Source organism: Bombina bombina, chromosome 6, assembly GCF_027579735.1.
Source record: "Bombina bombina isolate aBomBom1 chromosome 6, aBomBom1.pri, whole genome shotgun sequence".
Lineage (NCBI taxonomy): Eukaryota > Metazoa > Chordata > Amphibia > Anura > Bombinatoridae > Bombina > Bombina bombina.
In genome coordinates this window covers 1110285245-1110299569 of record NC_069504.1, presented here as the reverse complement: position 1 = coordinate 1110299569, position 14325 = coordinate 1110285245, and the positions used below count along the sequence as shown (strand labels likewise).

General features: G+C 39.3%; 1 protein-coding gene across 2 annotated transcripts in view; it reads left to right on the top strand.

Moving 5' to 3' along the window:
• The window catches only part of PARVB (parvin beta), a 207399-nt gene that overhangs the window by 63627 nt on the left and 129447 nt on the right, over positions 1-14325 (top strand). For both annotated transcript variants that reach the window (XM_053719050.1, XM_053719051.1), the window contains exons 2-3: positions 1064-1153; positions 3881-3951. In XM_053719050.1, the coding sequence (XP_053575025.1) occupies positions 1064-1153; positions 3881-3951 (161 nt within the window). The remainder of the gene's footprint in view (positions 1-1063; positions 1154-3880; positions 3952-14325) is intronic.

The window sequence follows — 14325 nt, the reverse complement described above, 5'->3', positions numbered from 1 at the left end:
GAAACTATTTCGCATGGGTGTTTTTTGGTGGTTGAAGATGTGTAACAGATTTTGGGGGTCAAAGTTAGAAAAAGTGTGTGTTTCAATTTTTTCATCATATTTTATATATATTTTTTTTTATAGTAAATTATAAGATATAATGAAAATAATGGTATCTTTAGAAAATCCATTTAATGGCGAGAAAAACTGTATATAATATGTGTGGGTACAGTAAATGAGTAAGAGAAAAATTACAGCTAAAAACAAACACAGCAGAAATGTAAAAATAGCCCTGGTCCCTAACAGTAAGAAAATTAAAATTCGGTCTGGTCACTAAGGGGTTAAATGGGCATGTCTGTGTTTACTCTTGTTGTCACTGAGCCACCATTTGTTTAATGCATACAGGAAGCAGTGCCACTGATATTTTAATGTTTGGGGGGGGGTTATAAATATGTTTGTCCTTTTTCTCCCCCCAACCCCCAGAATAATTTGTGTGGTGCCCATGTCACTTCCTGCTGACAACATAAAGCAGGTGCTATGACAGTGCCTCAGTGCATAAACCTTTTTAAATGGTGTTGTTTTTTTTTCTGTTTTCCTATTTTGCAGAACCCTGAAGTTAAAAGGGCATTATGCATATGCCTAGTATACATCAGCCATAGATATTCATACACATTTTTTTTTTTAACTGTGCAGTTTGCAGTCTAGGGATAAACCCTTTAAAACTCATTTTGAGTTTGCTTTATATTCTTTGTTGCTGTCTTTTAGGAACACTGTAAAGCATGTTGCAGGGTAAGGGCTGAGATCTGCAGGAAGCTCTCCAACCTTTCTGGGAAATGTGGGGAAAAATAGAGCTAAATTACAGCCAAAGCAGGCAAAATAAGTATATATATTTTTTTTTCTACTACATATAATTTAAACATTTTATGTGAATTTAAATGTGTAGTTTAGCGTCCCTTTTAATGGATTGACAAAGCACATTTGTACTTTAATATATTTTCTGTGATTTGATGGCTAAGAATTTGCAGTTTTTACCTTTTATAGTATTTGAACTTATGAGTAAGTGATCTTGTTCTTTCTCTTACAGTGAGTGATCTTCAGGAAGAGGGAAAAAATGCCATCAATGCGCCAATGTCACCAACACCCATTGACCTTCACCCAGAAGACACTTTGCTCGGTACAGTATGATGTTTGCTTAAAATACTAATGCATAAATGCGTGTATCTGCGTGCGTGTGTGTGCATCTGCATGTGTGTGTGTGCATCTGCATGTGTGTGTTTATCTGCGTGTGTGTTCTGCGTGTGTGTGTGTTTCAGTATGTCTGTTAGTATCTGTGTTTTGATATGTTTGTTAGTGCGTGTATGTGTTTGCCTGTGTTTCGGTATGTTTGTTAGTGTCTGTGTGTGTTTGCCTGTGTTTCGGTATGTTTGTTAGTGTGTGTGTGTGTTTGCCTGCGTTTCAGTATGTTTGTTAGTGTGTGTGTTTACATGTGTTTCAGTATGTTAGTTAGTGTGTGTGTTTGCCTGTGTTTCGGTATGTTTCTTAGTGTCTGTGTGTTTGCCTTTGTTACGGTATGTTTGTTAGTGTCTGTATGTGTTTGCCTGTCTTTCGGTATGTTAGTGTGTGTGTTTGCCTATTTCGGTATGTTTGTTAGTGTCTGTGTATGTTTGCTTGTGTATCGGTATGTTTGTTAGTATCTGTGTGTGTTTGTGTTTCGGTATGTTTGTTAGTGTCTGTGTGTGTGTTTGCCTGTGTTTCGGTATGTTTGTTAGTGTCTGTGTTTGCCTGTGTTTCGGTATGTTTGTTAGTATCTGTGTGTGTTTGTGTTTCAGTATGTTTGTTAGTGCCTGTGTGTGTTTGTCTGTGTTTCGGTATGTTTGTTAGTGTCTGTGTGTGTTTGCCTGTGTTTCGGTATGTTTGTTAGTATCTGTGTGTGTGTTTCGGTATGTTTGTTAGTGTCTGTGTTTGCCTGTGTTTCGGTATGTTTGTTAGTATCTGTGTGTGTTTGTGTTTCGGAATGTTTGTTAGTGCCTGTGTGTGTTTGCCTGTGTTTTGGTATGTTTGTTAGTGTCTGTGTGTGTTTGTCTGTGTTTCGGTATGTTTGTTAGTGTCTGTGTGTGTTTGCCTGTGTTTCGGTATGTTTGTTAGTATCTGTGTGTGTGTTTCGGTATGTTTGTTAGTGCCTGTATGTGTTTGCCTGTGTTTCGGTATGTTTGTTAGTGTCTGTGTGTGTTTGCCTGTGTTACGGTATGTTTGTTAGTGTGTGTGTCTGTGTTTCGGTATGTTTGTTAGTGTGTGTGTTTGCCTGTGTTTTTTCGGTATGTTTGTTAGTGTGTGTGTTTGCCTGTGTTTCGGTATGTTTGTTAGTGTCTGTGTGTGTTTGCCTGTGTTTCGGTATGTTTGTTAGTGTGTGTGTGTGTGTGTTTGCCTGTGTTTCAGTATGTTTGTTAGTGTGTGTGTTTACCTGTGTTTCAGTATGTTAGTTAGTGTGTGTGTTTGCCTGTGTTTCGGTATGTTTCTTAGTGTCTGTGTGTTTGCCTTTGTTACGGTATGTTTGTTAGTGTCTGTATGTGTTTGCCTGTGTTTCGGTATGTTAGTGTGTGTGTTTGCCTATTTCGGTATGTTTGTTAGTGTCTGTGTATGTTTGCTTGTGTATCGGTATGTTTGTTAGTATCTGTGTGTGTTTGTGTTTCGGTATGTTTGTTAGTGTCTTTGTGTGTGTTTGCCTGTGTTTCGGTATGTTTGTTAGTGTATGTGTTTGCCTGTGTTTTTTCGGTATGTTTGTTAGTGTCTGTGTTTGCCTGTGTTTCGGTATGTTTGTTAGTATCTGTGTGTGTTTGTGTTTCAGTATGTTTGTTAGTGCCTGTGTGTATTTGTCTGTGTTTCGGTATGTTTGTTAGTGTCTGTGTTTGCCTGTGTTTCGGTATGTTTGTTAGTATCTGTGTGTGTTTGTGTTTCGGAATGTTTGTTAGTGCCTGTGTGTGTTTGCCTGTGTTTTGGTATGTTTGTTAGTGTCTGTGTGTGTTTGTCTGTGTTTCGGTATGTTTGTTAGTGTCTGTGTGTGTTTGCCTGTGTTTCGGTATGTTTGTTAGTATCTGTGTGTGTGTGTTTCGGTATGTTTGTTAGTGCCTGTATGTGTTTGCCTGTGTTTCGGTATGTTTGTTAGTGTCTGTGTGTGTTTACCTGTGTTACGGTATGTTTGTTAGTGTGTGTGTTTGTCTGTGTTTTGGTATGTTTGTTAGTGTGTGTGTTTGCCTGTGTTTTTTCAGTATGTTTGTTAGTGTGTGTGTTTGCCTGTGTTTCGGTTTGTTTGTTAGTGTGTGTGTTTGCCTGTGTTTCGGTATGTTTGTTAGTGTCTGTGTTTGCCTGTGTTGCGGTATGTTTGTTAGTGTCTGTGTTTGCCTGTGTTTTTTCGGTATGTTTGTTAGTGTGTGTGTTTGCCTGTGTTTCAGTATGTTTGTTAGTGTCTGTGTTTGCCTGTGTTTCGGTATGTTTGTTAGTGTCTGTGTGCGTTTGTTAGTGTCTGTGTGTGTTTGTTAGTGTCTGTGTTTGCCTGTGTTTCGGTATGTTTGTTAGTGTCTGTGTGTGTTTGTTAGTGTCTGTGTTTGCCTGTGTTTCGGTATGTTTGTTAGTGTCTGTGAGTGTTTGTTAGTGTCTGTGTTTGCCTGTGTTTCGGTATGTTAGTGTCTGTGTGTGTGTCCTTTTAAACTAAATAACATGGTAGAATATCAGTTTTGTAGTTTAGGCCCTACATCAACTCAGCTGATGCAGTAATAATGCTGAATATTAATCTGCTGTTTTTTTCTACTTCTAAGCAGTTAGTTGTGAGGTGCATGACATCGGCTACTGTTTTAGATTGGCTCTAACATATTTCTTACCGGCTTTCTATTTTGTTATCACACAGAGGAAAATGAGGAACGTACCATGATTGACCCCAGCTCAAAGGAGGAGGCAAAATTCAAAGAACTTCTAAAGGTACAAGGCAAATTATTCAATCACTAGACAATACATTAGCAAGAAGGTTAAATTGTACTCAAATTATATACAGGGGGTCTCTAGTTTTTAAATATTAAAAAAAAAAAAAAAAAATTAAAACAGTCCAGGGATATACTCCTTAGAACTACTGCTGTGACCAATTAGGAACAGATATGCGTTAGCCCCTGCGCTGATCAAGCACTCACTGGTTAGATAGAAGCAGAGTTAGGCTTCTGAGGTCTAGATCATGCAAATTCACGGGAAGTGGAACCCCCCACAATTTTTAGAATTAGTTGATAGAAAAGGGCAGAATTTGTTTTACTAAAATAATTTTTATGTGAAATTTTTGAGTTGTGTGTCTGCATTAGAGAAACTAAATTTGGACTCTATTCACAATTCCGACAGAGCAGCATTCCAATTTACTTCTATTATCTTCTATTATCTAATTTGCTTAGGTCTCTTGGTATCCTTTGCTGAAAAGCATACCTAGGTAGGCTCAGCTGCGGATTAGTAGCTGCACATTTATGCCTCCTGTCATTGGCTTACCGACCTGTTCAGCTTGCTATCGGTAGTGCATTGCTGCTCCGTCTACAAAGGATACCAAAAGAATGAAGCAAATTTGATGGTACAAGAAATGCGTTGTTTAAAAATGTATCTTCTATCTGAATCATGAAAGAAAAATTTGGGGTTCATGTCCCTTTAAATATTCTCTGTTATAGACTGTGAAGCAGTGATAATTAAAATAGGTTCAGGTAAAAAACCCTTTATCCAAACTGCTTGGGACCTGAATTAGTTTGGATTTCAGAACATTTATATCTCTAAATTGGGACTGTGTGTAGATAATAATATCTTATGTAAAGTAGGAAATATTTACATGTCATAATATCATTTATTTATGCAACTTAAAGGCAATTTTATATTATGTTAAATACTTTTGTATACACATTACCAAATATAAACTAGCATTTGCATTTTAGATAACAAAAAACAGACAAAATACTCAGACAGAGAACATTGTGACTTGGTCATTTTTAATCATTTTATTTTTAAACAAAATATTAATTAAAAAATTTAGATTTTGGAATAATTCTGGATTTTGCAATAATTCCGTATTTGGGGATTTGTACCTGTATCACACACGTTTTATTTTGCAAATGACGCAGTAAATATGTCTGGTCTTTGTGGGTTTGGTATTTTTCTTTTTAGCAAATTTCCTGTCCTTATATTATGTCTGATAGAGGGTAAATTAAAACCGTGTTCAAAATTGTACAAGATAGAAGACAGCTGTTTGCCAGGGGTGCACAGTTATACATTCTTCTAATAGGCTGTGCTTGGCAAGCCCTTCATTGTGGTCAGGTAATAGTTACTTAGCATAAAGACTTTCTGAATATAATATTAATAAAGAGAATGCAGAAAACACATTCCATAAGATTACTTTAGACGATCAATCTCCTCTGGAACATAAATAATTACTAGCAAAAACATCTTAGCATGTATATATATATATATAGATCAATATTAATTGGTATGCCCACTATCGAGATTGATTTGGTCTGTATACAACATTTATATGCCCAGCTTCACAGACTAATCTTCCGGTTTAGGGACAAAAGATGTTAAGAGCCCAATAGATATTGTAATTCATTTTGGAGTGCAAAAAAACACACTATGAGACCAGCAATAAGGTAGGATAGGCCACCCATATAAGTTAATCGAAGATCAGTTTCCCTGACTAAACAACCTGTATGTGTAACCCCTTAGTATATGATCATTTTTTTGTTGTAATGTTGGTTTGTATATTAGTGCAGATGATGGCATTGAGTCAGTACTAATGCTCTCCCCCTCGCTGTGTGTGTATACGTTCACCCTTGTTTTATGTATTTCATATCACACGGGGCCAGCTAAGGAGATAGTGTCAGTAGGAGGATACAATGAATCCACGCTTGGTTACTATGTTTACAAAATAGTTGATGATGCTGCGTCATGTGATGACGCCAGCGCCATTCAACAGAATGGAGGAGGAAGTTTTCTTCCCGGTACAAGCCAGCAGTAACTACTGACAGAAAGGTAGGATAACCCTTAATATGACCACTAACTATGCACAGTGTTAAGGCTATTGTGTATACGCTAGTTGATGACACATCGTCACGTTGTGATGCCAGCACTATTCAGTGTAACAGATGATTCAGTACGCAGAGGACACAGCGTTGATACAAGCGGGTATTGAGCTATGGTTAGCAAAGTTTGTGTGAAAAAGCAACGAGGGTCATGCTACTGTATACACAGATGCAACCAACGTAAATACAATGAATAGGCACTTTTAGCCTTTAAATTGATTGAGCAATGAACTGCTCTCTGTTGCTTCCGACTACAGCAGTGCGTCCTCATTATGATTATGACCATTACTATCCGTATTTATATGATAGATCTGAGCTCATATGGCCAATCTGATTCACATATTAAGTTCACATGTTTACACTGATAGGCATTCACAGATGGTGTATCAACATTATGGTTGCCAGGGCACCCTTTTGTTGGTTGTTCCTAATTGAGAGGGAGGGGTTTCATGTATTCACTTGTGTGTGCCTGTTTAAATTGTTACATTGCACATTGTAACTTTGTCTAAGGAAGGGGATATGTTCCCCGAAACGTCACAGTAAAGGCACTATTTAAAAAAGACCATCAAGTGCAAGCCTGTTGTTTTGTTCCTGTTTATGGTCAACAGAAGCTTAGTAAACTTTTTATTTAGATTTTAAAAAAAGACAACTTTAAATCAAACCTCCATAAAATGTTAAAGTGTTGGTAAACCAGGGGTCAGCAATCTTGGCACCCCAGATGTTTCTGAACTACATTTCTGATGATACTCAGCCAGCCTAAAGTGTTTCTGAGCATCATGGGAAATGTAGTTTCAAATCTTCTGGGATGCCAAGGTTGCTGACCCCTGTGGTAAACTCTCCCCTTTATAAAAACAGATCCGGAATTTTAGTGATATTTTAGATGGAGTTTAATTAATCGGTTGTAATGAAGATGTGCTATAACTTACTTTTCTTTTACAAGATATTACGAGTCCACGGATTTCATCCTTACTTATGGGATATCGCCTCATGGTCAGCAGGAGGAGGCAAAGAGCTCCACAGCAGAGCTGCATAAATAGCTCCTCCCTTCCCCCCCCAACTCAGTCATTCTCTTTGCCTGTTTTAGTGATAGGAAGAGGTAAAGTGAGGTTTGATTCTTCAATCAAGAATTTTTTATTTTTAAATGGTGCCAATGTGTACTATTTTACTATAGAGCAGCCTCCTGGCTATGGGAACTGGTGGGGTTTTAGCCTCGCTGCGCCTCCCATTATTGTGCTGCTCTGATGTGCTGGTCTTAGAGAAATTTAAAATAAGACCTCTCTATCTTCACAGGACCTCAGGAGGAAGAGTGGACCTCTTGACACTGTGAGTTTTCATGCTGTTCCTCAGCATGGAGGTAAGTGCAGTTTTTTACTTCTGGGGCTCTGCAGCATATCCCAGATCTGACTGCACTTTACTTTTCTCTATCAGGGGCTATGTGCTTAAGGGCTTCCCTGCTCAATATACTAATTCTCATCTAAGTGCAACAGAATGAGATCTGACATATGTTTATTTCCCCAGACATTCTGAGACAAGAAAGAGACTAGAAGCGTTGGGGTATTATGGTGATAGACACTGTATGTTTAATATATTGGGCAGTTCTTGTTTACTGTGACAGTATGGAAACTTTGCTAGAACTTATATGGCTGACGCTGGGGACAGTACCGGAGTGTGGAAACTTTGCTAGGCTCCGGTAAATGGCGGTTCATAGTTTATTTTTGCGGAGTTTATGTTTACGCCCATGATGGGCGGGGCTTGATGTTCGCGCGCTTTCCGCGCAGTAACTTCACCATTAGGTTCTGACTGGCAGCGTTTCCTCACGGCCCCTATGTAAGCTTGTTGTGAATTCTTACAAGTGAACTTAGGTGCACCGTACGAGGGTTGGTAGTGTCGAGCACGTGGAGGCAGGTAGGAGCTGCGGCGAGGTGACTGTTATTTTTTCTGGCCAGTGGGTTAATTGTAGACACTAACGACACAGGGAGTGTGAAAAATATTAATTAAGGAAGCTTCTCTCTGTCTTTTTGCCTATCGGGGGTTAGCGCAGAGGGAGTTTTTAAAGACACAGTACTATATTTTTTATTAGTATTGCTGCTTCTGTGACCATGCTTGCTTTTGTTTTTCTCTTATCATGGATGACATTGAGCAAAGTACATGTCCCATGTGTTTAGATGCCATTGTGGAACCCCCTGTTACACTTTGTCCTTCATGTATTGAGAGAGTCTTACAATGTAAAGAATTTTTTTTTTTAGTAAAGATATGGATAAAGAATGTTCTCAGACTGATGAGATTCAGGGTATGCCACAACTTTCTCCCCAAGCGTCACAGCCTTTAACGCCTGCTCAAGCGACGCCGTGTTCTTCCACTGGGTCTGCTTCATTTACTCTGCAAGATATGGCTGCAGTTAGGTCATCCACTCTTTCAGAAGTTTTATCTAAGTTACCAGCCTTACAAGGCAAACGCAGTAGGACAGAGGCCCATGGGGTCCCTGCGACTTCTGATGCTCTGATGGCTATCTCCGATCTACCCTCCCAGGGCTCTGAATTGGGGGGTAGGGAGGCCCTGTCTGAGGGGGAACTGTCTGACTCAGGGAGTGCTTTACCTCAGACAGATTCGGAAGTAATGTCTTTCAGATTTAAACTTGAACACCTCCGTCTGTTACTACGGGAGGTTTTGATGACTCTGGACGACTGTGACTCTATTGTGGTCCCTCCAGAGGGTCAATATATGACTACCGTGGATTTAAAGGATGCATACCTTCATGTTCCTATCCACAGAGCTCATCACAAGTTCCTGAGGTTTGCCTTTCTGGACAAGCATTTTCAGTTTGTGGCCCTTCCTTTCAGTCTGGCCACGGCACCCAGAATCTTTACAAAGGTTCTGGGGTCTCTGCTAGCGGTTCTCAGGCCGCAGGGCATTGCAGTGGCACCTTATCTGGACGACATTCTTATCAGCTGACAAAGTCTCATACTGATATTGTTCTGTCCTTTCTAAGGACTCACGGGTGGAAGGTGAATCTAGAAAAGAGTTCTCTAATTCCACAGACATGGGTTCCTTTCAGAAAGTTAAAGATTTTGGATACCTGCCGTTCCCTTCAGTCCAATCCTTGGCCGTCAGTGGCTCAGTGCATGGAAGCAATTGGATTGATGGTGGCAGCAATGGACATCATTCCGTTTGCCCGCTTTCATCTCAGACCTCTACAACTGAGCATGCTCAGACAATGGAATGGAGATTATGCAAATTTGTCTCCTTCAAATAGATCTCGATCAGGAGACAAGGGACTCTCTTCTTTGGTGGTTGTCGTCGGATCATCTGTCCCAAGGGACGTGCTTCCGCAGACCCTCATGGGTGATAGTGACAACGGACGCAAGCCTGCTAGGATGGGGTGCAGTCTGGAACTCCCTGAAGGCTCAGTGTGAGTGGACTCGATCGGAGTCTCTACTTCCAATCAATATTCTGGAGTTGAGAGCAATTTTCAATGCGCTTCAGGCTTGGCCTCAGTTGGCTTCGGCCAAATTCATCAGATTCCAGTCGAACAACATCACAACTGTGGCTTACATCAATCATCAGTGAGGAACAAGGAGTTCCTTGGCGATGACAGAAGTATCCAAGATAATTCAGTGGGCGCAAACTCACTCTTGTTTTCTGTCCGCAATCTACATCCCAGGAGTGGACAACTGGGAGGCGGATTTCTTGAGCAGACAGACGTTTCATCCGGGAGAATGGGAACTTCATCCGGAGGTCTTTGCCAGTCTGATTCTCAGGTGGGGCAGGCCGGAGCTGGATCTTATGGCGTCTCGTCAGAATGCCAAGCTCCCGAGATATGGATCCAGGTCAGGGATCCTCAGGCCGAACTGATAGATGCCTTGGTCGTTTAACCTAGCTTATGTGTTTCTTCCGTTTGCTCTTCTCCCTCGGGTGATTGCTCGAGTCAAACAGGAGAGGGCCTCGATGATTCTCATTGCTCCTGCGTGGCCTCGCAGGACTTGGTATGCCGATCTGGTGGACATGTCATCTCTGCCACCGTGGAAGCTTCCATTGAGGCAGGACCTTCTCATTCAGGGTCCTTTCCATCATCCGAATCTAATTTCTCTGCAGCTGACTGCTTGGAGATTGAACGCTTGATTTTATCTAAGCGTGGGTTCTCTGATCCGGTCATTAATACCTTGATTCAAGCTCGTAAGCCTGTTACTAGAAGAATTTACCATAAGATATGGCGTAAATATCTTTATTGGTGCGAATCCAAGGGCTACTCTTGGAGTAAGGTTAGGATTCCTAGGATTTTATCTTTTCTCCAGGAAGGACCGGAGAAAGGGTTGTCAGCAAGTTCATTAAAGGGGCAGATTTCTGCTTTGACTGCGTTCTGTATAGAAACAAAAAAAGAAGAGGCGCTCTGGTGCAGATGATCCTTGGCTACAAATGATTCTAAACTAACAGTTCAGAGTAATACTCACAAAGATGTTTGCACATGCAGTGCAATAACAGGTGAGCCAAAGCTTCAGAGCCGCTCGGCTGACTCGCTAGAGGGTGAAATCAGCTGTTCACTGGGTAATCACTTCACCAACGATGTGGGGAAAAAAGATACCTATGACATAAAATATAGATACCGCCCTTGGTGCAGATTATCCCAGGCACAGGATACACATACAACAGATGTCGAGAAGTTATACTCACAAACGGAGTTGCACAAGCAGTGCAATATCAGGCGTGCCGAATCTTAAAGAGCCGTTCGGCTGACTCCCTGAGGCCTGTACAGCTGCTCCTGGATCGTTGGAGGAGTGGTGGAAAATAAAGGTGGATATGCCGATAGAGGTTAATCCAAGCAAGGGATCAATAAGGCAAATAGAACATAATTCTAAGAGCTACCTTGCTGACTTAAAAGGACTGACAGGACCAATCAAAACCCTGAAAATTCACACACCTCCCTTGCTCAGGTGTACTATCTGATTACAGCTGTTATATAATCTCTCTCTGCCTATCAAAATTACCCCTATCTTATGTAATAGTATAGTATTGAATTAGCATATGAATAATCTTAATAGACCATATACAGCTGATTATAAGAAAATTCGACCAATCTTGGTACACATGCAGTTGTGGCCTAGTGGTTAGGTTGATAGTCTTTATATTATTAGGTCAGGAGTTCAAATCTGGCCATTATTGTTTATTAGTATTAATTTATACTAAATTTTATTTATATTTTTTTAATTTTTTATCTTTTAAATTAACAATATAGATGCACAATTTTGCTATATCAGGAATATATTTAGCATATCAAACATGTCACACGAGTAAACGGAGCATTCTTAATATTCACCCACAATATCTTTTTAGTTAAAAATCTTTTAATACATTAGCACTTTAATAATCAATATTATTTATGATATTGGCTATCAGTCAATATTTATATTTAGGCACCACATTAGTATTTTAACTATTTGACCACTCTTTGCACACAGGCAGTCATGGCCTAGCGGTTAGCTTGTTAGATATTTATACTATGAGGTCGGGAGATCCAATCTAGTCAATGTTTAATACTAATATATATCACATTATATATAGTGGCTTAATACTGTCACATTAAGAGTACATTAACATAGTAAATATGTCATATGAATACATCAAGTATTCTTAATAATCATTCATAATATCTTTTTAGCAAATTATTAACATATTAGCACTATAATAATTACTAGTATCCCCTTCCAATATTGGCTTTTAGTCAATTCTTATTTTATTTTTAGCCATCACACTAGTATGTTAACCAACATGTCACACATATCTGCTATGGCCACACATAGCAATCCATCACATAATGGTACATCATTGCTTTCCTTATATGTACATCACTATAAAGGTAAATACCACTATCTGTTAGGCACAAGTACATCACATTTATACACCTTTTTTCACACACACGTTTATTTTGTATAATGCACCACTTGCACCAGTCACAGCATTGTCAAGATACATTCAGTACACTATGAACACTTGCATCAGAAGCCCGCTTATAGCCTAGTGGCTGGGTTGATGGTTTCCCAGCCACTGGGTCGTGAGTTCTAATCCGACCATTAGATGTAGTAATATGATCGATTATATGGCTTTATATATATTTTTAGTAATTATATATTTTTTTTAGTATTTATTCTTGTATTTATATATAATTTGTTATTATATGATTTATATGTTTATTATAAATTTATTACTGAGAATTCATCTATTATATTTATAAATATCTGATTATTATATCGTATTTCTTTTATATTGTTATATTGTTTGTAAGACTGAAATATCTAAATATTATTGTTACAATTATTGAGATTAAAACTTGCTATCGATTCATGTTAAATTGCCCTTGTATATATAGAAAGATTTTTTTGAAGTTTGTATAAATTGTATTCATTTTTAACAAAAGTGCTATGTATCTCAGGGCGACACCCTGTAATCAGATATTACACCTGAGCAAGGGAGGTGTGTGAATTTTCAGGGTTTTGATTGGTCCTGTCAGTCCTTTTAAGTCAGCAAGGTAGCTCTTAGAATTATGTAGCCTGATGAAACGGCATGTTAGCCGAGAAACGCGTTGCTAAGTAATTTTTATATTTTTAATAAATACTTTTATTTTGTCTACCTTGCTGGTGAATTGTTCTATTTGCCTTATTGATCCCTTGCTTGGATTAACCTCTATCGGCATATCCACCTTTATTTTCCACCACTCCTCCAACGATCCAGGAGCAGCTGTACAGGCCTCAGGGAGTCAGCCGAACGGCTCTTTAAGATTCGGCACGCCTGATATTGCACTGCTTGTGCAACTCCGTTTGTGAGTATAACTTCTCGACATCTGTTGTATGTGTATCCTGTGCCTGGGATAATCTGCACCAAGGGCGGTATCTATATTTTATGTCATAGGTATCTTTTTTCCCCACATCGTTGGTGAAGTGATTACCCAGTGAACAGCTGATTTCACCCTCTAGCGAGTCAGCCGAGCGGCTCTGAAGCTTTGGCTCACCTGTTATTGCACTGCATGTGCAAACATCTTTGTGAGTATTACTCTGAACTGTTAGTTTAGAATCATTTGTAGCCAAGGATCATCTGCACCAGAGCGCCTCTTCTTTTTTTGTTTCTATACAGAACACAGTCATCTCTTTTTCAACATCTTTGGAGAGAGCAGCTATCGTTTGGGACATCATTTCCAGATTGGACATCACTCTATATTGGGACTTTCACTTGCATCTATGGATGTATATTTCCTAACCATATGACTGTGGTGACTATTGTTATGTATTTGTATTTATAATTATACAGTTCATATTGTTTATTTTTTGTAAGATATAAAACTTAGGATCTATCCATATTATCACTTTTTTGAAATAGCATAAATTAGGCGCACCTTATTTCTGGACACACTACTTAGATATAGTAGAGCCCCATTGTTTTAGATTTCTGCTTTGTCTATCTTGCTACACAAGCATCTGGCAGATGTTCCAGATGTTCAATCTTTTTGTCAGGCTCTGACTAGAATTAAGCCTGTGTTTCGACCAATTGCTCCTCCTTGGAGTTTGAATTTAGTTCTCAATGTTCTTCAAGGGGTTCCGTTTGAACCTATGCATTCCATAGATATTAAGTTATTATCTTGGAAGGTGTTCTTTTTGGTTGATATTTCTTCTGCTCGCAGAGTTTCTGAACTTTCGGCTTTACAGTGTGATTCTCCTTATCTTATTTTCCATTCTGATAAGGTGGTGTTACATACTAAACCTGGTTTTCTTCCTAAGGTTGTTTCTAACAAAAATATTAATCAGGAAATTGTTGTTCCTTCCTTGTGTCCAAACCTTTCTTCTAAGAAGGAGCGTCTGTTACATAATTTGGACGTAGTCCGTGCCTTGAAGTTCTACTTGTAGGCGACTAAGGACTTTCGTCAAACATCTTCATTATTTGTTGTTTTTTCTGGGAAACGTAGGGGTCAGAAAGCTACGGCTACCCCTCTTTCTTTCTGGCTGAAGAGTATCATCCATGTTGCATATGAGACTGCTGGACAGCAGCCTCCAGAGCGAATTACGGCTTATTCTATTAGGGCTGTGGCTTCCTCATGGGCATTTAAAAATGATGCTTCTGTTGAACAGATTTGCAAGGCTGCAACTTGATCGTCTCTTCACACTTTTTCCAAATTTTATAAATTTGATACTTTTGCCTCATCTGAGGCTGTTTTTGGGAGAAAGGTTCTTCAAGCAGTGGTGCCTTCCGTTTAGGTTCCTTTCTTGTCCCTCCC